A 26959-nucleotide genomic window follows, 5' to 3' on the forward strand; every position below is an offset into this window, starting at 1 on the left:
TACAGGACTCGCTGGCTGTTAGAAACAAGTAAAATGTGCAGAGCAGAGCCGCTGTGAGTTAGAAGACGCCGCGGTGGAGAGTTAGAGCGCTGTTTCATCCAAAACACAAAACCCCAGTTAGTTCTTACAAATGCAAACACTCATGCACGCACGCACGCACGCACGCACATGCGCACTCTCTCTTTCTCTCTCTCTACATACAACCATCCTTCGTAAAATGATGACTCGAGCCTCTCGGGATGCTGTGGGATCTTCAGCCAGGAGTTCCTGTCAGGTGACACCATCCACACAAATGAGTGTGTGTGTGTGTGAGACTGTTTCAGTTGTTTTATGCGTCGCCCAAGCGGGAATGAAACCCGCAACCCAAACTGCTTTAGTGACATAATATACGCTTAATTAACTGTAGATATAGTGAATTAGCTAAATGATCTACCATTTACCATTCTTTATTTCTCATTCATAAATGCTGGTTGCCCAGCAGAACAACACAGCACTTCCCTTAAACCTGAAATTTATCATATTTATTTAACATATATTTTTCTTATATGCCACCTGAATGAAGGACAATGATAAACATTAATCTTGCCATAGCTGAACAAATTAGAGATGGTGCCCAGAGTCTTTCTGCTGTTAAGAAATGATGATCAATGTGTCGTGTCACACTGTCCTTGCTGTCAGCATTTCCTAAAATGACAAACTGCTGCTTTAAATGAGCCATACCCAACAAAAAATCTATCTGATGGTGGCGAAGGAATAAAAAATAAGAACAAACAAAACATGTCATGTTGCCATTCCTGCCATTTTGTTATTTTCCGCTGCAGAAAGCTTTGCCGTTGGTACGGTGCAACAACAAGGCTCAAATTTAGCAAAAAAATACATTTTGATTATTATTTCTTCTTTTTTTTAAAGCAAATCTCTTGTAATACGGATCATGTATATTGTAACTTGAAATCTTGATGTTATGTTATAAACCTTTATTTGACAAATAATTAATACAATTAATGTTCAATTTGAGACAGAAATTCTAAATAAATGTAGGCTTAAAATCTCAGTTTTTTCCTATGGTGTGATTACTCCTACACTGATACACTAATACAATAAACACATTTATGTAACATATATTACTTTCTTTTTTTTTATTGTTGTTCTATTAACATTTTTAATTCTTAACCTCAATCTTATTATATTAAGATTATTACCTGTATGGGGCTAAGACACGAGTGATTAGCACTTTACATAAACTTAAGATTGAAGTTTAAGTTACAGCTTTCCTCAGCGTGTATGCATCTGTTTGTTGCAGCGTACCAAGTTCTCGTTGGTGAGCCGGGTGATCTCGTGTTGCAAACTGGCTTCGATTCGGGCCTCTGGGGGCAGCTGGAGGTTTTGGGCCAAGAGCTGCTGCTGACGGTTGTTCTCCTCCTTGACATTCTGCAGCTCGCCGCGCAACGACTCCACCTCGCTATCGTAACCTCTCCGCTGAGTCTGCAGCTGGTGCTCCAGTAACCTGGGGGGAGGCGGGGGAGAGACACACCACGGGGGGAAGAAGAAGGGAGGAGGTGTGCCAAAGATGAAACAAGGAAGGAGGGTGGATAAGAGATGAAAATGATGCAAAAGAAACGGGTATGTGACAGGTGAGAGGAAGTGAGGGAAGACAGGTAGAAGACGGAGTGAGATAGAAGAAAGAATGGGGAATATCAAGAGAAAGGGCATACATGGGAGGAGAGGAAAATAAATCAGCATTATAATTTGAGTAAAAGAACAAAAGAAATTGTGAGAGAATGAGGTTTTCACCACAGCGTGGTGAAGCACAATAGCAGCATGCTGTGCAGACACTAGTTTGGTCTCTTCACACTCTGTCATATAAATCATTTGGCAATTAGTTATTCAGTGAGACTTCAATCTATTAATACAACCGTAGCAGCAAGAACATTTTCCAAATCCCCCAAAATACAGGTTCTTCTCTCCATTTATATACATAATAGGATAAAAGCATTATATTGCAAATACTTTTTAAAGGAAGCTCTGCGATGAATATTGAGTTACATGAAGCAGTCAACATCATTATAAGTGAGTAAAACAGATTAGTGGCAGGATGAAGAGAAATCCTGCTGCACTATGTTATAAATAAAAATGTGTATAAATGAGTATACATTATGCAACATCTATGGGGACTTTTAAAATCATTATATTATTTCATTAAATAATGTTATAGTGCCCACCGCCCAGTAAAGGACTGTGTGGGAATAGTGTGACAATAACATATCTTCTGTTGTTGCAAAAATATTGATAGCACCCAAGCAGACTACTATGATGTATTACCTCCATAACACAACACCAATCCACTTATTTACTGCCAGCTAACCTCGTAGGGAAAATCTAATGAGTCCTGAGGCCATACGCATAAAACATAAAGTAGGATTAGAGTAGCACCTATGTAGCTTTTATCAAAATAATTTTGTTCCTAATTTAAAATGTTTTTTTTAGGCACTAAAACCAGCTGCTGAATCTGTAAAAGAAAGTGTAGTCAAAAACCAAGGACCCCTTAACTAAAAGAGAGACCGAGCAGAGACCCCTTACTACTAATATTGTAAAATATTTGTTGCATATTAACCCTCATGTTGTCCTGGGGTCAAATTTGACCCATTTCAAAGATTTTTTTAATATCAGAAATAAGAGCGGTCAAAATGTCAAACAAGGCAACAAAATGTTGAAAAAAAAAAAAAACTTGAAGTAAAACAATACAAAAGTTGAAAAAAACAACAAGAAAGGTAATAGTTTTCTTTTGAAATCAACAAAACCATGAGATAGGGACAATAAAAGTATTTTTTCATGTTGAGGGAAAGACAACACAAAGTTTAAACTGGGCCTACAATAAAGTGTAGGGCGGCCTAAAGCCATTACATATAATTTTAGTGCAGAGTACACTAAGTAATTAAAGTAATAATTGTCGGCATGATTTAAGAAATCATCTTTTAATGTTAACCATACATGTGGCACAGTGAATTCTTGTTAACTGTCTCTCTGTATGGCTATCTTAGTGTCCCTACCTTACCCATAGGCCAGTAAGCCATATTATCATTGGGGATTTATATTTGCTAATAATATGTTGGATTCATGTTAAGACATTTTTAAGTTTTGAAAAAACCATAAAATATAAACAATAATTTGGAGGCCCGCCTATAGTAACTCTCCGGACCCCTAGGGGTCCCAGACCCCCTGTTGAAGATCTCAGGTCTAGAGGACCCCATAAGTAACAACAACCAAATCACAAGCAGTCTTACAGGTCCTAAAACTGGCTAACTGGAAAAACTAAACTGAAAGATAGATGTGAGGGAAAACTAAAAAGGCTGATAAAGCGTGAGAGAGAGAAAAGAGGTGAAGAAAGAAAAACAGCAGAACACATCCTTTCCTGTGAAAAGGCAAATGTATCATGCTCAATAAAGACACTTGTGTTTAAAACACAGATACACCTGATGGTTTCCTTTAAGCCCTGATTAACCAGCCACAGCTCTCCGTCCTCATTCAGCTTATGGAAGTCTGGAGCGGCAGATCTGACCGACACACAACACAAAAGGAACATAAACAACACAACAACAAACAAAAAAATGCGGGATGGTTTGGGGAGAGGTGTGCAAGACAACAACAATATGCCTTCTTCTCTTTATCTGAAGTGTCTGCGTGAGTGCATGTAGAAACACTCTCCAAATTAAAACTAGATTATCTGGAGTTTGAGATGTACTGAATGGGACTTTGGAGGAGAACCTGCATCTATCTTCCTTTTTGTGGCACTTAATTTATTTGCTTTAACCATGGGACTTTTCACTAAAGTGGCGACTTTCTATGCCATTAGGATACAGACTGTGATGTAAAACTATGTGAAATTTTTTTTAGTTTCAAAACCAATTTCAATAATTCTTATCTTCCTCGGATTCAGGTTTTCTTTGTCATTGCACTGCTGACTGCTACAGTGGAGGAGCCCTCTGTTGTCTATCACGTGTAGCCCGCAGTGTAAATATTAAATGTAAATAAATATTCCCTACTCATGTCAGTGTTTGAGCAAAAAAGGTCACACGCAACAAAAGGGAGCAACATGGGGTAATAGAGGGATAAAGACAGTGATGCAGAGTGCAACTTTTTGGGCAACTCTGATACGTAACAATGTGCACTGACAACAAACAAAGTAAACAAGGGGCTCTCATGCAAGATTTATGCCAAACTCATTCAATAAAGCTGAGACAGGAGGCCTCCTACAACAACATCCAACCGTACACAAGGTCAGTGTGTGAGGAAGGTGTGTTGTAAATCTGTGTTAATAAAGGTGAAACTACAAGTGAAGATGACAGATGTATCTTTTAGCTTAGACATGTTCATGCTTTCATGCCGCACATTTTGTAAACACTGCACTGTAAGTATGAAATTCTGCAGCATCTCCAAAAACAGAGCGGAGCTGTTGAAACCACTGAATCTTTGCTTTAAGGGAAAGAAACTACCTTCAGTTTAAGAGACTCTGCTCTTGTTCATGCTGAACTATGAACTCCCATGCAGCTTATGTATCCTAAAACTTGACTCCAAAGCCAAAGACACACTCCTTGACTTCAAATACTGGTAGACACAGTTTGTTAGAGCACAAGTAAGAACTAAACTGTAGCTAGAGCTACATTACTCAACATGCTGTTAAGAGCAGAAAATGACACGCAAAGCTACCCAAGCTTTCATCAGCGCTACAACCTGCAGTAGAATGAGCTGTTTTAGCTTCAGTAATATCAGTCATCTGTAACATTTTCAACCCGGTGTGGCATGAGCTTGGCCATGCATGCTCTGTTCCATGATGCATAGGCCAGGTGTCATGGGTTACCTCAGCCTACTCAGGAGATCACTGACTTCCAGTGGTTTACGCATGAACCTAGGAGATCTGCACAGGACAAGGCAGTGTTCACAAACACGAATTTCTTGCACATACTGTATATCACAGTAAGATGAATAATGGTGCAAGAGCTCTATTAGATACAACATTTGGAAAAAAGATGGATGATTGTGTTGGGTGCTTGGAGTGAATTCAACACTGATGAATGTGAGAAGCTGGAGATTGGGGGGAGCAGAGGCTGTAGCAAAGTACCTGTTGGTGTCTTTGAGGCCTATGTAAGCTTGCTTGAGTTCACCAGCGTCCTTCAGTTTGGACACATCCTCAACATAGGCGGAAGGCTCGGTCATGGTCTCCTTTAGAAAAGGTAAACAAGAGGGACAAATGAGAAAGAGTAACACCACATTCAAAAGAGAGACCTGGCTCCTACAACTGCTTGCAGAGCTGCACCATGAACTATTTTCATACAGTTTAGGTGTATGAATGAAGACAAGTAATTCAATTATTCCATCAAATGGGAGTCCACACTGCTGTGGGCAGTCAGCATGCTTGTTGTTGACTCCCTGCCAGCATCACTTTAGCTGCTGGCTACGATTGTCCTTTTACTACTCATATATGACAATCATCAGCTTCAGTTGGAGCCTCAAACTCAAACAGTGACAAGCCATCAAGTGCAACAACAACAGCCCTATATCTACACGCAAACGTCAAATTACAGTGTTATCTTTTTCTAACTTTCAATAGTCAAGGGGTGCTGAGCATCAGATAATAAGCAGCAGGGGATTGAGGTGAACAAAATGTTTGAGCAGGGTTGTGGCTGATGTGTGACAGTTTGATATGAAGACAAGGCTCAATTCTGAATGAAGAGGGACAGAATCAGACAAACTGTTTATTTCTTTAGTGAGTCAACAGCAACATGAATAATTAAACGCCACCTACGTTTACTTTTAGTAGACACAAGCCACCACTGCCAAGCACTGAAGTAAGCCCCCTTGTCTATTTCACTACTTTTTCAAGCACTGCTTAAGAGTTGGATTATTAATCAAATATTCAAATGAACTTGAATATTATGTTCCATATTTAAATGTTGTGTTCTGAATGTGCATTTCAGGAATTGAGTGCCATCAATTTGTTGTGTTAACAGAAATCTACAGGCAACAATTTCATATTCAACTTGCAGTTTTACATTTGTAGTAACATCCATCCTTGGGTTGTGAACGTATTTCAGGTGTTCACAAGGACATATGTAAAATGGCCACTTAGCCGAACTCTCAGTGACTTTCAGTAAATTACACATAAATACATTTAGCCAGACAACGGACGAGACAGATGAGATAATCATACTCCTGCCTGCAGAGGACAGAGTGAGTATAAAAAGCCTCTTAATGTAAGAATGCTGATCTAGTGTATCCTCCGTGATTTTATGTCAGCTGTGCTTTGGGGCTTAATAAATTTGTCTTCCACATTGGACCATAATATGGTCCCCTGTGATGGTTCCAATGCAAGTTGTTGTCATACTTCAGAGGGTAATTCCACCCTCGGATGCTCTCACACCGATACATTCCATTAATTTAATTTTCGAAACATTTAAAGAGTCTTTGTTGTAACTACTTCCCTCAACCTGCTATGTTTACTTTAGTCCTGTAATTGAGTTATTGATTGCCCACATTTCCCAGAGAAGCTTGTTTCATTCAGTATGTGGAAGTGGAAAAACTAATATTGGTGGTGACAGAGAGGAGCAAGTTAAAGTAAAGCCTGTTAGAAATTACAATTTTCTACTTTTACAGAAATGAAGAAAGCCAAGTTTGGTACTGACACTAAAAAGCTGATGTTATGAAACCTTTTCTTTCAACAAACTCTCTATGGAACTCTATAATTGTGTTGGAACCTACTACGAGCTATATTTGGACAGCTGTTAGTGAAAAACGTATAAGTCCACCACTGAACAATAACTAGAAATAGAATTGTTTAAAGGGCCCATGACATGTTTTTTTTTGGATGCTTCTATATAGACCTTAGTGTTCCCTAACACCATATCTGAAGTCGCTTTCCCAAAAAATCTGCCTTGGTGTCATTTCTGAGTCTGTAGCTTTTGAGGAGGGCAAGGTGGTGGCTGGGGGTGTGGCCTTGACCAACTGACACTTTGCTTGTTGGAAAGCCATGATGTCTTTCTCTTTCTTAAGGGCAGGCCAAATTCTCTGGGTGGACAAAGCAGAGAAAAGTGAGGTCATAAGGAGCCAGATTCCAGATCGACCCATCTGAACAAGATTCCAGATCGGCCCATCTGAGCTTTCATTTTCTCAAAGGCAGAACAGGATACCCAGGACTCGGTTTACACCTATCACAATTTCTAGCAAGTGGGGGGCCATATGCAGGCTGGGGGGACGCATATTAATGTTAAAAAACCTCATTAAGTGAAATTTTCATGTCATGGGACCTTTAAGTATCTAAGAGTATATTTTAAATTTATTTTTCTAGCAGTGGCCGTACGAGCTGCACTTCTTTTCACACGTCTGCAGAGCAAACAGAGTGGACTGCTGCTATGATAACATAATGTTGATAGTTGGATCAGACTTCTTACATTAGAAGGTTTTACATGCAAACACTGGGACAAAAAGAGTCAAATACTTATGCGTTATGCTGTTTTTTAACTGTACCTTCTCATCCTGTGGGAAAGCATGGATGGAGGAGAGAAGGTGGAGACAGGAGAGTTAGACACACTGAAGGTGCAGTGAAAGAAAGCTACATACAGTGTGAAAAATGTGATTTAATAATAATATTGACCACAAAGTAACTAAATCAAGGAATGTTCAAGTCATGTTTTGCCATTAAGATGCAAATGAAACAGATTTTTAAACTGCTATAAGTTATTTATGATAACTTATTTATGACATAGTAAAAACAAATAATCTCAGATAAAGATCACTGGCAAAGTGATCTTTAGGCCATGATAGATTTGAACTGATCCCTTTGTCTTGTCAGGGGATATTGTGCTAAGAAATGAAACAAAACAAACAGAGAAGCAGACATGGGCGAAAACATAACACAGGTGTAAAGTGGATGCAAGCAAGAAGGGTACCATCCACCGAAATCTAGCTTCATTTTGTGAGAGAACAACAGCGCCGTGTGGAGCCTAAATGTTTATTTACATGCGGATGATTACAGGCTAAATACTAGGATTTCCAGGATCCTTGGATCTTTTCCAGTTGGGCAGTGGTGATGGATGTACTTTCCCTCTTTGAATACTGAGAAAACAGAGTGAGTAAAATCTTCCTCTACCTTGTGGTGCATGGCTTCCTTCTGGCTGACCAGCTGGGAGCGCAGGATCAGCACCTCCTCCTTCCGGACCTCCAGCTCCTCACAGGAGGCATTGAGCTGCTCCAAGACCACCTTGTAAGCCGGGGAGCCCGGGGCCCCGGCGCCTGTAGCTGCATTACCCAGCAGGCTTCGCCTAATCTCCACCAGGTCATGTTTCAGTTTCTTGTTCTCCGACTCCAGCTCCTGACGCTGAGAAGTGAAAAGATTCAGTGTCTGGGGTGGGGTCATCGTTATAATTACAAGTGGCAAATGAGGCTTTGAAGCTATGGCAGTAGTTACTGTTGTAAAAGACTTTGTCTGGCTTTGGATAAAGTCATTCTCTGAAACAGTGAGTGAAAATGTGCTCATGTGGGACCCCCTCAACAATGCTTTTATCCTAATGAACAAACTTCAATATATAGTGTAGTGTTACATTTTTACTTCATACTCCTCTGACAGATTACCTTAAGGGACTCGTACTCCAGCTCTGCCCCGCGAGCCTTTTTAAACTCAACGTCATCCTGAAACATGGAGCAAAACGTGTTGATGAAGAAGTGTTTGGGACAGTGTAAATGACATATGACGCAGTTCAGTTTGACACAGGGCCGAATAAGAACATGGCCTGATAAGAAGTTTGTTCTTGATCAATTTTTTCTGCGTAATAACCTATGTATCATCTAATGACACACTTATATAATGCACATACAAAATTATGTACAGCCCTCAATGATGAAAAGCCTCTTATTATATTTAGGGAGTCATGAAAAGTGTAAATAGGTAATCGTTTGTATTTACACTGGGCTGTTACATTTTTACGTATGTATATTACTGTTAGAAAACTTTTCATTAGGTACTACACGAGTATTACTGTATGTTTACAATCCTTTACCATGGGTTTTCACACTAGAATGAGGCTTATAACTTTTAATGTTTTATCCATTGTTAATAAAAGTGATGTATTTCAGAGTCCAGTGTGGGCGTCGGTACCCTGGCTCTAGCCCGTTGGAACTGGTCCTCTCGGTTTTCCAGTTCGTTGCGCAGCGACTGCTTTTCTTGCTCCAGTTCTGTGAGACGTTTCTGCAGCTTGAGGGTCAGCGAGGTGTCCATTCCTCGTGTCACATCCTGCAGAACAAAGAAATATTAGGACGGAGCACATGCCCTAGGAAAATTATTCAAATGGCAATGGTTATATGAAAGTCTAATTTAACGTCAGCAACTATTTTGTGACAGTAGAAACCATGTGTGAGAGACCAATTAAAGGGGTAAAGAGAAAAAACGGAACATTTAAAGTCTGACAATGCTGTAAGAGCCTTTTGTCTCGTTAGGATTACAAATTTGCCACGACGCCATGCCTCTTGACTTCTCTTCTTATTTAATGTGACCGTCCTTAATAAAAATAACATTCTTACTTCGGCAGCACGGGAACCTTCTTCCAATTCGGCGTACTCTGAGTTGTAGGTGTACTCTGATTCGTTGCTGCTGTGCGTAGAATCTGTTCTCCTGTGGCCAGGCTTGGACACGTTCTACAGATGAGAGAGAAAACAAGCCTTTTAAGTTTTTTTTAAACAACAGACTCCAGTTTAAAGTAGAGCGTCACTAAAATAAATAAATAAGGTAAACCTCTTATAAGTTTTGAATGGGTGTGTGCATGTGTTTCTCACCGAAGAAACCATCGCCTCCTTCAGGTCGTCATATTTCTCCTCGAGGCGGCGGTGTTCTGTCAGCAGATTCTGGTAGCGAGATCGCTCCTCGTTCAGATCCGTCTCCAGCTGCTGAGTCTTCTCTACAATAGCACGGGCCATTTTCTCTGACGGGACAAAACGTAAAGAAGACGCAGTTAAAAAAAAAACTAGAACATATGTGTATTAGGTCTGTCCATCAATTCAAATATGTAATTGTCCATAGTTAACTTGTAATTAATAAAAAAGATGTGTTCTAAATGTACTTAAAAATTATAGCTTTCGAAGTTTTAATGCTCTTAACACCATGGGAACGGATAAATATGCTTGACAAATCCTGTCTACAATATGCTCCAGAAAAACCTCAAAGGTACAGTATGTTTACAAAATATTCTGAAACATAACGTGGCAAAGTGGAGCCCATCACGCAACAGCAGATGGTCACATATGACCACATGACATAATATCCAGCATGGCCTGCCTTTGGCCAGGGGGAGGAGGGTTCTCTGCATCCGTTGTAAGATTGGCCAGCAAGTGGTTTTTGAGACTCAACCTACTCCGGTGGTAATGTAATTCACAAAGACAGTACGTGCAAATAACTTGAGTCTTGTCGAAAGAACTTGCCAATTCAAAAGGCAGACCTGCCAGAACTTTTGAATTTGCCATTCAAAAGACAGTTTTTATATCCAGTTTGTTTCTGTTAGTCATTCACAACATTACTGCTTCATTGCTTCCTGATTTCCCAAACTACGGAGTGGCTTAAGGCCCAAATCCAGGAACAAGCTTGCATTAATCACCTGTCAAAAACAAGCCAAATGCCATTTAGTCCCTGCATATTTAAGAGACTGCAGACATCTACGGCCGATATCCAACACTGGGCAACTCACAACAAAACAATCTAGATTGATAAATAACAATAAAGGTATAATGAAAAATATGTATTTCTGAATTGGGTGTGAACTATTTCTAAGTTTATTTTTGGTGAAACATGGATGATTTACACACATCTTAAACACAGCAGCACAGACATTCTATACTGATTGTAAAGATCAGACCAGTGGACACCCAAGATTAGTGTCACCAATTCAGTATCCAACCAAACATGAAATATAACCACAACCTCCCCTTCTGTTAAGAGTTAAACGTCAAGTTATGGCATTTAATAATGGTCAGAAAAGCGTTTTTGTTTTTTGCATACCAAAATAATGTCACAGTGAAGTTGACCTTTGACATTTTGGTTAGAAATTATGGCTGAAAACATTTTTGTTAGGTCACAAAAACCTTTGACCACCCAAATCTAATCAGTTCAGTTGAGTTTTTGCCAAATTTGAAGAATTTCCCTCTGGGTGTTCTTGAGAATGGGACAAATGGACAAACCGACAGACAACATAAAACCATTTTGCCTCCGGCCACGGCTGTTGCCAGCGCAAAGCCAGAAAAAAGAAAAAAAAGCTGTATGGTTTAAAAGATATTAACTATGGCTATATGTAAAACAGTATGTGGTTATGTATGCATACCTGTCATCTGCTGACTCTGTTCCTGAATCAACCTGTTCAAGTCGTCCTTCTCTTTCTTCAGGGAGCAATTCTGATCCTTCAGCTCCGAGACCATCTACACGCACACACACAATCTTTAAATCACTTTGTGTGAAGGAGCAGTGACTGTCAGCATCTTGATGATGTGAAATGAAGTCCATGTCACAACTAAATGTGACTGATCCGTATATTTTGCACATCCTAACGCATTACTGTAACTCCTAACTCTAAAAAGAAGTGCTTCTTTAAAAAAACCTCCTGGGTTATTTGAAGGCAAACTAGGACAAAATACTTGACAAAAACACTTGAATAATAAATAAAAAACACAGAATACACACTTACACAGTTCAGTGGCTACCTCACTGGCACACTACTCTATCACCTGTGCTCATCTGCCCCAGAGCAACACCGCCCTCTCAGCCCAACATGCACCCATCTCCACCTGGTTTGCTTTGGCTCATAAATTGGAGAAAATCTTTTTTCCTCTGCTGGCAAAAGTATTTTGTGAAAAAAAATTATATATATATATATATATAGTTCCAGGAAACTATAGGCGGTTGTTCTCATAGGGAGCAATATCTATTAAACTTAGTTTTAAACTAATAGGACTTCTGACAGCCACAGTTTCACTAAAACTTGAAAACTAAGGAAAGAAGACAGAGGAGGTTTTAGTTTTTTGAGTAAATAAAAAAAAAGTGAATTTTCCTTGAAATTCAAAACCTCCATATTATTCTCTAAAAAAGGTCCAAATATGCGATCAACATCCAAGGAAACAACTGCAAACTACAACCAAGAATAGGGAACCACATCTACTGTTCTACAGAAGACACGTAAGTCTACTGTATATTCACTGTGCATGGGGAGACGGAGGATCAGGACAAATACAGGAGAACGGACAGATACGGATGTGGATCCTGTCTTACTTTCTCCATTTCGTCCCTGTAGGTTTGTGCCCAGTCCTCGATGGTCTTCTTCTCCTTCTGTGTGGAACTCAGCTCCTTCCTTAGCTTCTCCAGCTGCTCCAGCAGCGAGGTCACCTGGTTGCCTTTGTTCTTGGCGTCCTCCTCCACCCCGCGCAGCCGGCTCAGCTCGCCACGCATCCGCTCCCTCTCTGCTGTGGAGGAAGTCTCCAGACTGACTAGCTTCTCGTTGATAGACCTGTTGTCCTTGCTCTGGAGGCATGCGACAGATCATATAACAGGGAAATTAAACATCCAAATGACAAAAGTGAATCAATACATAAAGCCACAAAAATTGAGAAAATAGGGTAACTCACCTGCTCGTCGATTCTCCTCTGCAGCTGCATGATCTTGTTCTCCATGCCTTTGTTGAGCTTCTTGAAGTGCTCCACTGAGCGAGCCTCGATCTTCAATTTCTTCAACTCGCGTCTGGCCTTCATCCTGCGGAAGCAGCACTGCAGGTACACGAGGGAGACAAGGCAGCGCTTGTACCAGCACCGAGCCAACCAGCCGCGAACGCGCTTCTGAATGATAACTGCATTGTGCTCCCGCACCAACTACAGACAGACGAAGAAACGGAAAAGGGGAAGCAGAGAGAAATAAGACCACATGTGAATATTATACACAGTCACAATTTTATTCCTTGTTTTTCTTCTTACGGGTTGTTTGTATAAGTAAGGCAGAATAGGTCAGTAACTTCATCACAAGTATCAGAGATGTTTTATTGATTTCTTTTTGCAGGTATGCAGGAGTCCTGAAGTTAAATTTAAAACATTTTAATACCTTTTTTAAGACCCTTTCCATATATTTTAAGACTTCATTGCCAATTCAAGAATTGACTCCCCTCTATGTCAGACCAGGTGAGTTTTAAATGTATAAAATTCCTCATTGAGCCAAAACCGCACAACATATGAGTTGGCAACAATGTCTGTGCTCCGGCGAGGTGCATTCGTGACACAAAATAAATTTACATTTGGTAACTGCAGTACTAGTTGTATATTATAGGTTGAGGAATAAATGATTGAACTGGATATTCAGCACGTCACAGTGTGTTTATCATCTCTCAGTGTTAAGTCCCTCGCGGCATTTGTTTGGACTGCTTACAGCCACAACACCTACATTTCCCTATTAGCTATGTAGCACCCATGTATAAAGGGACCTACAGTACTGTAAAAAGTAGCAGCAGTCAGTGGGTCAGTACATGTGTTATCCTTTTCAGATGACATCAAGTTAAGCACAATTCCATAAATAAACTACACAGAATCGCACTGACAACGCAAACTTAAGCATTCAACCTCTTTGGAAAAATATACATTTTGAAGCAAGCTACAAAATTGAACACATTGGCAAAAAGGTGTTTATGACTTTTTCATACTTTTTAAGGGCCTTCATTTTCACTGAATTGATTCTTAATAAGAAACAGACTTGTTAGGATGAGTATAGTTTTGAAAAAGGTTGTGCAATGTGTGTCTTACCCCCTGGTACTTCTGCCGGGCCATATAAGCTCTGAGGATGGTCTGCATGACCAGAGCAGCAGCCTGCTTCTGCTTGTAGCGTTTCCTCTCCATGTACATCCTCTGGTACTTCTGGATGATGGTGGCCGCCTGCGTGCGACGCATGAACTTGGCCAGGCTGAGGAGACCCGAGATTTAAACGTCTCAACTAACACCCATTTAAAATTTTAATCTAACTTTAGACCTTAGGTATTTCAGACTGACTTATTTAACTGCAATAATACTCAAAATAAACCATTTTACCCAGTATTATCTTATAAAACAAACTCATAATAGACCAAAAGGAGTCAAATGTCTTTGTGCAAATTATCTGTTTTAGTGGCTGAAGGGAGGTGCATATCATGTTCAACTGACTCACCAGCGAGCCTGGTATCCTCTGGTGAACCTCTGGATGGTGATGGCAGCGCTGCGCTTGCGCAGGTACTTCTTGCGCGCCAACCAGCAACGAATGGTTTTTTGGATGCGAATGCAGGCGACACGCAACTTGTCCGCCCTCAACTTCTCCAGGTAGGCAACCTGGCCGGCCCTGAAAAAGATCTTAGTCTTACCAAACTGGTACTTATCCTGGTCCTGAAGGAAGACAAAAGCAGAGATCAGGAGTTAAGACATGATTAAGTGCTCAAAAAGAGAAATGTAATATGTGTGGAACATTCGCTAGTTTTTTACAGAAAGAGGCAAAACAAAGGTAATGCAAAACTAAACGGAAATCAGATAACATGATAAAAGGGAATTCAAGATTTATATGCCATAAGCAATGGAAATCTTTCTATAACAATATTTTTTGCTTTTTAAGAAAAAAAGGAAAGGTAAAAACTCAGATAGTCTGACCTCCACCAGTTTCTCCAAAACGTTTCTGCAGGTCAACTTCTTGTCGGATAACACATCCTTCTGCTTCATCAGCACTCTGTAACGGCTGAAGAATTCCTGATACGTCCATCTGAGACACACACACATTTTTTTCTTTTAGGTTCTGCTCAAACTGTTTTTCAGGATTAGTATAAACTGCAGGTAAAAAGTTTGGGGTCACTTAGAAACTTCCATTGTAGACAGACTACCAGCTGAGAGCAGTTGCATTGTTTTTTTTTAACAGGGCATCAGTACTCAAATTACACTATGCAAAAGGGTTCTCCAATGTTTAGTCTAGTCAGTTTTTTAAAATATTAGATTATTAAACAGAATGTGCCTTTGGAACATTGGATGAATGGTTTCTGATAATGGGCAGTGTAGATATTGAATTAAAGATCAGCCACCCACTCAGCTGGTATTTTGTCTATAATGGAGATGCATTGAAATTTGTAAACCCAAACTTTTGACCGGTAGTATATACTAGTAACGCCAGGAAGCCAGACAAAACTCGACAGGGAGAAAGCTAATCACCTGTGCAAACTGAGTTAGGTTAGATAGAGACACTGATCAGATCAATGTGGTACTGAGCTGGCTGGCTGCATAACTTTAAGGATGTATTTCGACACAATGTATGTACAGCCTATTCTATTTTTGATTTTTAAGGTTATTTGTTGGACATTTTAAGTGCTTTATTTGACAGGACAGCTGAAGCCATGATGGATGAGAGAGAAGGAGGAATGACATGCAGCAAACGGCTGCAGGTCAGAGTCAAACTGGGCCCGCTGCGTTGAGGAGTAAACCTCTATGGGGATATATATGATATGATATATATGGCCCCTATATGGGCATTCCGCGTCACCAACTGAGCTATCCGTTCAATTTTCAATCAATTTGCGTCTTTCTTCTGCTCAAAAAACTTTAGAAAACATTTAAGGATACAACAAATATCAAACAAAGGAGAGTCTCTGGCAAACAGTAGAAGTGTTATTGGGATGCATCTGTACCTGGATGGGAAACCTGCGGCAGAGATGCGGATGGTTTCCAGGACACCACAGGCTCTGAGCTGCTGCACTGCACGTTTAGGATCAAACCTGCATACAACAAATAACCACAATCAATATGACTACAATGATTTACACCTGATCTAAGATGGTAGCGTAGAGAATGTGAACACATCTGGAGAACAGAAAACAAAAAAAAACTAAAAACAATCATATCATACAACAATTTACCTGAAAACATGCCTAAGAGTTTTTCATAAACAGAGAAGAGGAAGACTCACGAGAAGGCCAACTTGAAGTCATTGGGTTTGATGCAGCGGACATAGTGGGGAGTGGTTGCATTCAAAGTATCCATCAGCATTTGCAGAGAGTTACGAAACTACAAGAAAAGACCATAATCATCATCCTCATCATCCTAACCATTACTTCTTTAGTAGTTTCAAACTAGGCTAAGTGCATCTGTAAAATGGATCTTTATGATCACATTCTGCTGTTGTTTGTAGCATTATAATCCATATGAAGAAAAAAAACTTTTAAACAGAGATAATGTACTTCAATCTATAGATTGAATAAAAAAAGGATCCCTCATAACCTACTAAAAACTTAAGTTGTCTTTCTTTCCTGTTTTTTATGTAGCTGCAATTCACAACTGGCAGTAATAAAAACCATTGATAATGAATTCCGACAAAAAAAGGCATTGACAACACGCACTATATCTACCAAAATGCACTGGATCTGATCTCATTTTGTGAAATTAGATTTGAATGAGCACCTGTGTAAACACCAACACTGAGTATGCAGGTAACATAAAAAATAAACACTGGAAAGAGATATTAACCTGGCAGCCGACAGTCTTCTTGTGCTCCTTACTGCTCTTGTCACGACCCTTGTCAGGTTTGATGCTGAGGCGGGTCCGGCCTCCGGTGCCAGGGACCTGACCAGTAGGACTGGTGGCTTTCTCCTCGTCCTGGAACAGCTCCACCAGCAGGTCAAACTGGGAACAACAGCCCATTTACAGTCACGAACATGCAGGCAATATTGATTTACCGAAAAATAAGTTAACCACCATGCGTTTTATTCTGGACCTACTGTTAAATTAACCTTCAGACTAACAGTCTCTCCTTACAGTACATGGCATGCTTAAAGAATCTCTTACCTGTTGCATACAGACTTACCAAGCATGACAGCTTTCATTTTAGCCTTTATAATTTGAGCTGAGTGTTAAAATCCATTATGTTGATGACTTAATTTTTACAATGTATGAAGTAATCAACAAATCTAATCTAGTAATCCAATATAGGGACAGTTGACACAAAAGTTAATTTACCTCAACAGTTTCATACAAAGATCACTTGATAGTTTGAATAGATGAGTGAGGAAATGTTGCTTGATTTGTTTATTAGCGTTTGTTAAATTCGTTCATAGATAGTTATTATAATGTTTCTTAAAGCCAATGAAAACAATAAAATGTTAGGTTTTATCATATATGACAGTAGGCAGCGGCCATATATGATGCATGGCATTATTTTGCCATGGTGTTATGAGATAAATGGTATCATGTATGATGCACACAGACATCATTCATGTTACATATAACACTGAGGTTATATGAGGAGGATGTTTGTTATGTGCAGCTTCAGGTCCTCCTGATGTGCTCAAAGCGTTGCCATGCTGCTTCTCTCGCCAGCATCATTAAGCAGGACAGCCAAGGCCACAAAGGCTTTATGTGCCGCTCGCTCTCAGCATCATTCTGAAAAAATCCTTTATCCTTTATCATGTTTTAATGTTCTATCCCCCTTTCTCCTCCCAGAGTGCATTTAGTGCTCCCCATGCAGCAAACTACAGGCACACACAACTTCAATCTCGTCAGTTCCTTTAGAGTGATAACAACTCGGTGCCAGAGAGAGAGAGAGAAAGAGAGAGACAGGGAAAGAGAAAATAAAGTAAAATAAATGAAGAAAGAGCTACAGGCGGACCAGCGTTGTAAGAACGCCTCTGTTTACCTTCTGTTGGCAGGGAAGGGTTGTCATGATGAGGATAGAACCAAACACACATGGACAACATACGGAGACACAGTGAAAAAAGGAGACAATGACATTAAAAGGAAAGAAAACCCACAGTTCAAGTTCAAAATCATTTTGACCCCCACCAAAAACTATAACACACATCTACAATTCAAACTGAAAAGTAAATAAAGCCAGGCAGACTAACGATGAGGCTGAAATGGATGGAAGGAACGTGATGGAATGAAGATTTCTTCCCAGAACACTTTGGGATGCGTGTCCCCTGAGCTCTGAGCCTGCATGAAGTCTAAAGCATGTCTGTGGTTTGCAGACCGCCACACGGCGGAATTGTATCTGTTGTAATTCTGATCACAATCCTAAAATGTAATGCATTATGGGAAAGCTCTGCATTAGGCATTTCTCAAATGCACTCTATTGATTTGATCTGAAAGCAGATGCCGGCATGAATGCCTGTGTGTCTCGCAGGTCCAGATGCAGTTTTTAGCATTGCAGACATTTGGAGCCCTTACCATGCTGGGGTATTTAACTGCATACGCATGAAAGAAAGTTCCTGTTTTAGACAACCTGGGTTTTCTTTTCATAGTTTTTTGCCAATTGCTAAGATCTGAGATTTAAGTGACACTGCTAAAAAAAAAGGTTGATTACAAGCTCCGTGATCGATTACTGAATGTTTCCTAACCCAGTTTGTTGTAGTGATGTCGCCCAGTTCCCAGATGTCAAGCAATTACTTTGGCGAGTACAATTTGATCAATTTATCAATTCATTAGACTACAAAGAAGAAAACCTAAGTGTTACTGAACAAGAATTCTTCTCTGTTCAGTTAAGGGGAATCACAAAGACAGTACTTCTTTCATGCCTCATTGAGAGCATACTCTACATTCCTTCTTTTGTATTTCGCATATTAATGTGTTACTGTACATGGTGATGTAATAAAAACAGTAAGCAGCTTAATGTTTACAGAATACAATTTCAGTCATTTAGGACCTATTCTTTGTGGCGGAAGGTTGCGTACCAGATTTGGCTTGTATAAAAAATAAGAATTATGTTGAAGCAACATTTTACAGCTCTACTCCTCATAGGCCAATCAACTAGATGGAAAACATGGCCACTAGGGGTGTATGATTCAGAAAATGTCTCGATTCGATTTGATTCAGATTTTTAGGCTCACATCCATTTTTGATTCAAAAACAATACTTGATTAAAAAAAAGATTCAAAGAATGTAAATGTAGTTACTTTTCCCATGTATGTATGTATGTATGTATGTATGTATGTATGTATGTATGTATGTATGTATGTATGTATGTATGTATATATACACATTATTCATGTGGATTTATTCATTTAATATTTTAACAATAAATAAAAGTATCTATCTATCTATCTATCTATATATCATGTGATTGATGTAGACATACAATAAAAAATAAAAAAAGAAAATAAAAAAAAATATGAATTGATTTTTGGAATTCTATGGATCGATTTTGAATCATAGAGCTTGAATCAAGATTCAAATACAAATCAATTAATCAATTTTCCCACACAAAAGCACACACACACACACACACACACACACACACACACACACACACACACACACACACACACACACACACACACACACACACACACACACACACACACACACACACACATACTGTTTAATTCCAAATGTGTGAAGCTCACTGATTTTCATGGCAACAATAAGACTATACAGTGTGTGTGCGGGTGTGTATTTATGTTAAGTGATTGTGTTAAAGGCACACAGTACTTTAACCCTTACCTAAATCTGTTCTTGTTGAAGTCTATAAGAAAACAGTTGATGATCACTTCAAGCATTTTGAATAACGCACAATTTAGGCCCCATTCTACCCAACTGGGGTTTACACACAAAAACAAGACTAAAAAACACCCACAGTCAGGCTTCTCTGAAAGTCATTAAATACATATTTGGACAAGCTAGGAAATGTAATATGCAGCTAAAGAAAATGATAATAAAAAAAATATTCAAATATTATTCTAATGAATCACATTCATATTTTCCTCTGTGAGGCATGTTCAGCCAATGACCCAACTTACTGTGTGTGTGTGTGTGTGTGTGTGTGTGTGTGTGTAAGTTCAGATTTGTCTGTTATGTGTAAATACCATAAAACCTAAACCTTTCTGACTATAAATCTCCTGGATCGAGCATTTGTCATCACTTCTTGACGTCAACACTACCTCCACAAGGCCTGAAGAGGGCGCTGCTTCCATGAGCCTTCAGGTTAGACTTCCTCTCATAAAACAGTGGTCTAATTTTCACACAAAGACCAGGTGCAGCACCAGCTCTCCATGAGGCGTCTAGGCTTTGATCTCAGTGGATGCCACATAATGCTTTGAGTTGTACATTGATGTATTCAAATAGCTCTTTGCACATAAATCTTTTTAAGATCTGCTTTTAACTGATTGTGTCCATATCATTTATGTACTGTGTGTCTGCACTCCTCACCTTGCTGGCCTTCAGCACGTTTATCTGGTCTTCGTTCACTGTGTCCTTGTTCTTTTCCAGGAAACCTTCACACTGGTATTCCACCTGCTCGACAAAAACAGAGCATAATACCTTTAAGGGACATTTCACTGGAAATTATAGTTAACCTACTCTACCTTGCAGTTCTGTGTTCATAATCACATCACATCACTGCAGGTGTGTTAATACAAATAATCTGACCCAAAAAAACATGTGTATTCACACTGTCCTAATGCTTAGGGTACATAGATAACAACAAAAAATGTTTCATTGCCTTTTTCTCCTGTCAGAGTGCTTTTAGTGCTCCCCATGCAGCAAACAAAAGGCACACACAACCTCAATGTCCTTTTAGTTTAGTTAGGCTGGCTACACATTGGCTGCGTCGCGTAAGCAAAGAGTTTCTGTTGCGTGTCAGCTGCGTGAATTTTTCTATGTCCTACACCAGAAATATGTCTGACACGGCGCTGCTGCTGCTAGGTGATGTAAAGGGAGGGCTGTCTCGGGACACAGCGCCAACAGATTCAAACTCTAAAAAATGGGTAAATGGGCTGTCTTTTTATTTCCATAACATTAACAACTTTTTGTAGCTGTACAGAGCCTATATGGCAAGCCTACCTGATGTTTTTTTTTTTTAGGCCTACATTTATATCTGTATTGATGTCAAAACCTAGAGACTTTTAAACATCAATATGCGTTTTATTAATTAATGTATTCATATCAAAATGACATACAAACATCTTTTTTTGTTATTCTATTTAGCCTGGAAACGCTTCCAACACGCTCGTGTGTTGCGTGGAAAATAGGTGTTGGTTCTATTTCTAGTAGGCATGTGTTAGTTAGCGTGGCGCGAGCCGCGCGTGAGACGTGTGTATCACGCAGACAGCGTCTAAGCTCTAACCTGTTAACATGTGAGCCGAAATAAAAACGGACACTCCATGCAGCTGATACATACAGTGTGTAGCCAGACTTAGAATGATAATAACTCAGTGCCAAAGAGAGGGAGAGACAGGGAAAGAGGAAAGAGAAAAGGAGTTAAAGAGAGAGCTACAGGCGGACCAGCGTTTTAAGAACACATCTGTTTACCTCCTGTTGGCAGGGAAGGGTTGTCATGATGAGGACAGAACCAAACACACATGGACAACATACGGAGACACAGTGACAAAAAGATACAATGACATTAAAATGAAAGAAAACCCACAGTTAAAGTTCAAAATCATTTTGACCCCCACCAAAAACTATAACACACATCTACACTGCATTTCAAACTGAAAAGTAAATAAAACCAGGCAGACTAACGATGAGGCTGAAATAGATGGAAAAAAACGGGATGGAATGATGATTTTGTTCCAGAACACTTTGGGATGCATTTCCCCTGAGCTCTGAGCCTGCATGAAGTATAAAACATGTCTGTGGTTTGAAGGCCGCCACACGGTGGACTTGTTGTAATTTCAATCAAATTCCTGGACTGCAATGCATCATGGGAAAGCTCTATATCAAGCATTTCTTGAGTGCCCTGTATTGATTAGACCTGCAAGCAGACGTAGGCATGAATACGAGATTCCTTTGTGTCTCGCAAGTCCCAAGGCAGCTTTGAGCATTGCAGGTACTTGGAGCTATTTCATGGCTGGAATATTTAACTGCATACGCTTGAAATGAAGTTCCTGTTTTAGACAACCTGAGTTTTCTTTTCACAGTTTTTAGCCAATTGCTAAGATCTGGGATTTAAGTGACACTGCTAAAAAAAAGTGACAAGTGCATATTTTAAACAAACTTATTTGGGAGAAAAAACGAAGGCAAACGGTAAAATGTAAACGTTGATCATAGTTCTCTTGGTTTTGCGTCAAACTGAGGTTGCCAGTGATAGCTACAAGGCACACAGTAAAGCCTTGACAGTTGCTCAGGAACATACAATGATGCAAGTGTATTTAAATACAACAACATCCATCTTTGCAAATGTCTGGTCCAAAGTATCCCCAAGGATCCCATTTTATTATCAGTGGACCTCACGGAAAAGCCTGCTTTAGTCCTTGGCCCAGTTTATCTCTACCTGATAGTGAGGATCTAAAAAAAAACATTAAAAATAACACGCCATCACACAGCACCTTATTACACAATTGGAAACCTATTAAACTGGACTGGATTACACTAGTCAAACACACACACTCTACAGTTGCAGAACCAATTTCTTGTGTAAAAACAAAAATAACATTATTACATCCATCCATCCATACCATTCATCCTCCAGCAAAGCTAAAAAATAACTCCAGCACTGCAGCAGCTGCTGCAGCCAATCTGTGTTGTTTGTGTAACTAAAAAAAAAGGCTTTTCTAGCCAAAAAATAGAATGTCAAACTTCCAAAATAATGAATTTTACTAATCTCATATAATAACAAACACTATGCCAACATAAAGCAAACACATCAGTCAAGCCCACCTTGTCAGCAAAATGTTGAATGATGAAGGCGCGGTTGGACATGCGTGGCTTCTCGAAGAGGGAGCAGGTCTTTAGGTGGGTGTTGTAGAGTTTCTGAGCCCACGAATCATCCGAGCCTTTGGGCATCTGGTATAGAAAGGGAGAAGCAAAGTGGAAACCATCAGTAAGAAAACGTACATGTAACCATCTGCTTAAAAATACACAGAGAGACAAAGAACTGATCATTTCAAGCAATCTAAGGTATCGAGTTATTAGATTGGATTACAAGTGTCTTTTTAGTTTCACACAGTGCAATGCAAAATCTTTACTGATATTTCTTTGCCAAGAAGTCAAACGAAATGTCGATTTTGTGTTTGCTATAGGCTGCAATTATGTGAGCAATGTGGACCACCTCAAATGTCAACAACTTGTAAAATGACCTCGCAGTGGAACCACAGAGAGATAAGTCCACAGCATTGTTAGTGAACTGGCTTAGCTGTGAAAGTGTAGATGGTACTGATATGAGCACCGCCTTTACACTGCCTGCAACCTTAACATTAAATGGAATATTTAATAATAAATTCAACCAAAGCTTAGCTCAACATCTGTGTGAAGTGTGAGACGTTTATCCACAACCCACAAGCCTCTGATCAATACTCAGCACTTTACTTCTCCTGCTTGTTTACATTTTTGAGCAAGATTTTATTCCACTAACAGTAGTCATAACTCATCAAATCTCATGTTTATGTGTGCTTAGCTTGTGTGCTAATGCAGACTTTTGTTAAAGATGCTTTGTGGTAATGTCTGAAGTTTTAACATGGACTCTAACATTTCTTTGTAGAAAAAATGCCTTGGTTACTTTGTTTCAAGCCATTCTAGTGTGGTTTAAAAGACTTGCAGGAAGACTCAATTTGTGCCAGTTCTCATTAATATTCAACGAGCTAAGCTGCTTGACTCCGACTGGCTAACAGCTAACCAATGAGAGCCTGGCTTTCAGCATCCTTTACCCAGTGCAACTGGGTGAGCTCATGAAATGTAATGAGTTCAGGCAACATGATGTCAGACTGACCAGTTTTTTTTTTTTTTGTTTGTTTTTGGCCTAATTTCTCCACTTATTTCTTTTTAGTGGCTGGAGCTGACCGAGGAGGTAGCAGTTAATTCTCACAATTACGACATAACACAAACACATATGGACCTAACATATTTCGAAAAACGAAAGTAAAAACAATTTTGTGTGACAGGCACCTTTAAAAGACAGATCTATGATTAGAAGACTTATGATTAGTCATATTTTTTATTTTTGTCCAAGAAAAGCAGGATAAAATGTGTTCTTTTGGACAGAGCTTTGAAAAAGATCAGCATAAACAGTAAGCTGCTTCAAATAGTGACCAAGGAGTAAAATCTTGTTCTGTCTGTCGTGTGATGGAAACAATTCTATCATCCTAAGTGTATTTTAATAATGGGGACATACCAGAAAAGTAAATGCAATATAAACTATTTAAAAAATTGTTTAGTAGGCTAGATAAAAAAGTACCTTGCACTCCTCGTCTAACAGGTCCAGGATGCCCATCTTGGCTTCTATGAGGTTGATGCAGGGCTGATTGTCGTAGAAGTCAATCAGAGTCCAGGGGATCTGCTCCTTCATGTACTCCTCTTGCTCCAGCTTGAACACATGCTGCACAAAAACACAGGTTTAGATTTAGCTGTATACTTGCATCAAAAAATTATAACTGTTTCCCATCTGTAAATACAAAGTTCAATCCAACAGGTAAAACACATGCTGCCCACCATGTTGAACTGCTGCTGGAGTTTCTCATTAGCGTAGTTGATACAGAACTGCTCAAAGCTGTTGATCTCAAATGTCTCAAACCTTGAGAGGAAGAACAGAGTAGTCATGCTGCTTGTACGGTGCTGAGGAAGGTCAGTGTAATTCACTGTATTTAGCCATGATGCAGACGTACCCGTAGATGTCGAGGACCCCGATGAAGGAGTGCTGTTTGATATTGGTGATTAGGGCTTTGTTAACATGCTCCACAATCCAGTTAAAAAGCTTGGCGTAGATGTGTTTGGCAAGCGCATCACGGGCGTTGGTGGCCTGCAGGCAGGGGAGGGTCTTGACATAGGTCTCCGTGGCTGTCTTCAGCTTCCTGTGGCACAGCCACTGAGTCATGTCCTGATACGTCACGCCTACCAACTCGCAGAATGCCGTCAGGTGGCGATTGTTGGGCTGCAGAGAAAAGAGGAGATTTTAATTCGTGGATTATATTTTGTGTTAAAAAAAAACATTATATATTTATATGTTTCAACTTGTCTGACAATTAGGACTGGAGTATAAATATTATCCTCACAGGAATGAGGCTGCTGTCTGAGTCTTTGTCCTTTATCTCCACGTTTCCCAGATGAAGAATAGCAGCCAAAACCTGGAACAATCCCATCTGATAGGACTCATTAATACCTGCAAGACACACACACACACACACACACACACACACAGAAACAGACACACGCGCAAACACACAAAGAGAGATTTACAATGTGTACATTTTCCCGACACATATGAATGTGTATTTATTTTTGCATGTGAGGGTGTGCATGTTACCGAGCAATGTGAAGGCATTGCGAGTTGTGGACAGCTCCTTGGTGTCGTCCACACCCTGGATGACGGGGCTGCGGCCCTGCCTGGTGTACAAAAAGTCGTTTGCACTGCCTGGGTGGAGAAACAGAGAGGCCAAATACATTGGACCTTGTGTAATTTGGGTACAAATGTGCTATTACAGCATCTCCCTTTATCATGCAAAGCTGCATTGGAAATGTACATGTATCTGACTTAAAATTTAGATTTATTTTTGTAAACCTTTAGTTTCTACTTAGTTATGAGGCACTGTCTGTTATATTCACACATTGTGACCTCAGTGGACCATAATCACAATTTTGCAGATGGTTAAGGTTTATTAAAAAAAAGTTGAATCCAGAACACTTTTGTGTAAGAATGATGTTAGCTCAACTTTCCCACAATCAGTTTCTTTAAACACACTTTACACAGAGTTAAGGCATGGCCTGTTGCCTGGCAATGAGAGGCCCTGACACGAATGTGACAACCACTCCATTTACTGAGCAAGGAAGTCAGCAGGAAAAGACAGCAGCTGTGTGTGTGTGAGTGTGTGTGTGTTTGTGTGTGTGTGTGTGTGTGTCCAATGACTAGGATGACCAGGTGCAGGTCCACAGTGGGAGTGCTCTGTGTGAGGGCCTGTTCAGAGTTTTTTATATGCAGATTGTATTCTGAGCTGTATCAGTTCCAGTAGATGTTGGAGGTAAAAGCGGTTCTTATTTACTGCAGATTAAACTTTAATTTTTTGTTTGGTTAAGCCAAACCAAAGCAGCTAAACACAATTCTCTTACAATAACTTACTCGGTGTTCACTATTGGTTCTGAATAGCTGTTGCTAATGTAAGTGCTCTAGGTTAGATCATATACACAGTACAGTATGTGTCTGAGTGTTGCTCACTGAAAAATAAAAAATTATGAGTTCCTGGGCGCCCGGATAACTCAGTTGGAGCGGACGCCCATTTATAGAGGTTTACTCCTTGACGCAGCAGGCCCGGGTTCGACTTCAACTTGCAAACCTGTGCTGCATGTCATTCCCAACTCTCTCTCCCCATTTATTTATTCAGCTGTCCTGTCAATAAAAGCCTAAAAATGCCCCAAAAAATATTTACAAAAATAATTATGAGTTCCTTCCAATGCAAGAAAGTGAACGGATTTTTAAACTATTGTTTTTGTAATTGCTTATGGTGTAACCAGTTAAGCCAGTCACATTAGGGTGTGAAGCTCTGAGCGTGCGTGCGTGCGTGTGTGTGTGTATGTATGTGTGTGTGTGTGTGTGTGGTGGATATATGAGACTTACTCAGCTTCAGAGTCTTGAACTCAGGCAGATGGGATGATGCACAGAGCTGATAGAAAATATGATAATTTCTTTCCTCGTCCGCCTAGAAGAAAGCATAAAGATCGTATGTGAGGGAAATGCTACATGTACACCTATGCTCAATTCATTCGAATATATCACATGAAGAACTATATGATCTAAACTTTTATTGAACGTGTTAATGCGGGGAACATCACGTTTGTCTGCGTCACTGTATATACATATGTGCTTTACAATTATACAGTTTTGACAGCTGGAACATCTGGAATGGAACAGTTGGTAATTTAGTGCCTTGCATATCAACAGATGTTATTGAATTAGATGATAATATTACATGTATATTTTTTACACTCACATTTCACCAGACATACCAGAAAGCAAACAAATAATGTGGCTCACCACCCG

At 39.7% G+C, this 26959-nt stretch overlaps 1 protein-coding gene across 14 annotated transcripts in view; it reads right to left on the bottom strand.

The window, feature by feature from the left end:
- Positions 1-26959, bottom strand: part of myo5aa (myosin VAa) — a 54264-nt gene that overhangs the window by 3770 nt on the left and 23535 nt on the right. For 2 of the 14 annotated variants that reach the window (XM_034873971.1, XM_034873929.1), the window contains exons 7-35: positions 26537-26618; positions 25232-25339; positions 24981-25087; positions 24594-24859; positions 24421-24502; positions 24167-24307; positions 22654-22779; positions 20203-20289; positions 17696-17698; positions 16531-16686; positions 15974-16071; positions 15696-15782; positions 14674-14782; positions 14204-14415; positions 13807-13963; positions 12649-12888; positions 12296-12544; positions 11355-11448; positions 9820-9965; positions 9568-9681; positions 9146-9280; positions 8623-8679; positions 8141-8368; positions 7519-7527; positions 5117-5217; positions 4856-4912; positions 3471-3551; positions 1306-1504; positions 202-267 (exon numbers count right to left, since the gene is read on the bottom strand). In XM_034873971.1, coding sequence (XP_034729862.1) covers positions 202-267; positions 1306-1504; positions 3471-3551; positions 4856-4912; positions 5117-5217; positions 7519-7527; positions 8141-8368; positions 8623-8679; positions 9146-9280; positions 9568-9681; positions 9820-9965; positions 11355-11448; positions 12296-12544; positions 12649-12888; positions 13807-13963; positions 14204-14415; positions 14674-14782; positions 15696-15782; positions 15974-16071; positions 16531-16686; positions 17696-17698; positions 20203-20289; positions 22654-22779; positions 24167-24307; positions 24421-24502; positions 24594-24859; positions 24981-25087; positions 25232-25339; positions 26537-26618 — 3597 coding nt within the window. The remainder of the gene's footprint in view (positions 1-201; positions 268-1305; positions 1505-3470; positions 3552-4855; positions 4913-5116; positions 5218-7518; positions 7528-8140; positions 8369-8622; positions 8680-9145; positions 9281-9567; positions 9682-9819; positions 9966-11354; positions 11449-12295; positions 12545-12648; positions 12889-13806; positions 13964-14203; positions 14416-14673; positions 14783-15695; positions 15783-15973; positions 16072-16530; positions 16687-17695; positions 17699-20202; positions 20290-22653; positions 22780-24166; positions 24308-24420; positions 24503-24593; positions 24860-24980; positions 25088-25231; positions 25340-26536; positions 26619-26959) is intronic. The other 12 variants (XM_034873936.1, XM_034873952.1, XM_034873944.1 and 9 more) reach the window with 12 other exon arrangements.

This window comes from Etheostoma cragini, chromosome 1 (genome assembly GCF_013103735.1).
Source record: "Etheostoma cragini isolate CJK2018 chromosome 1, CSU_Ecrag_1.0, whole genome shotgun sequence".
In the NCBI taxonomy this organism is placed as follows: domain Eukaryota; kingdom Metazoa; phylum Chordata; class Actinopteri; order Perciformes; family Percidae; genus Etheostoma; species Etheostoma cragini.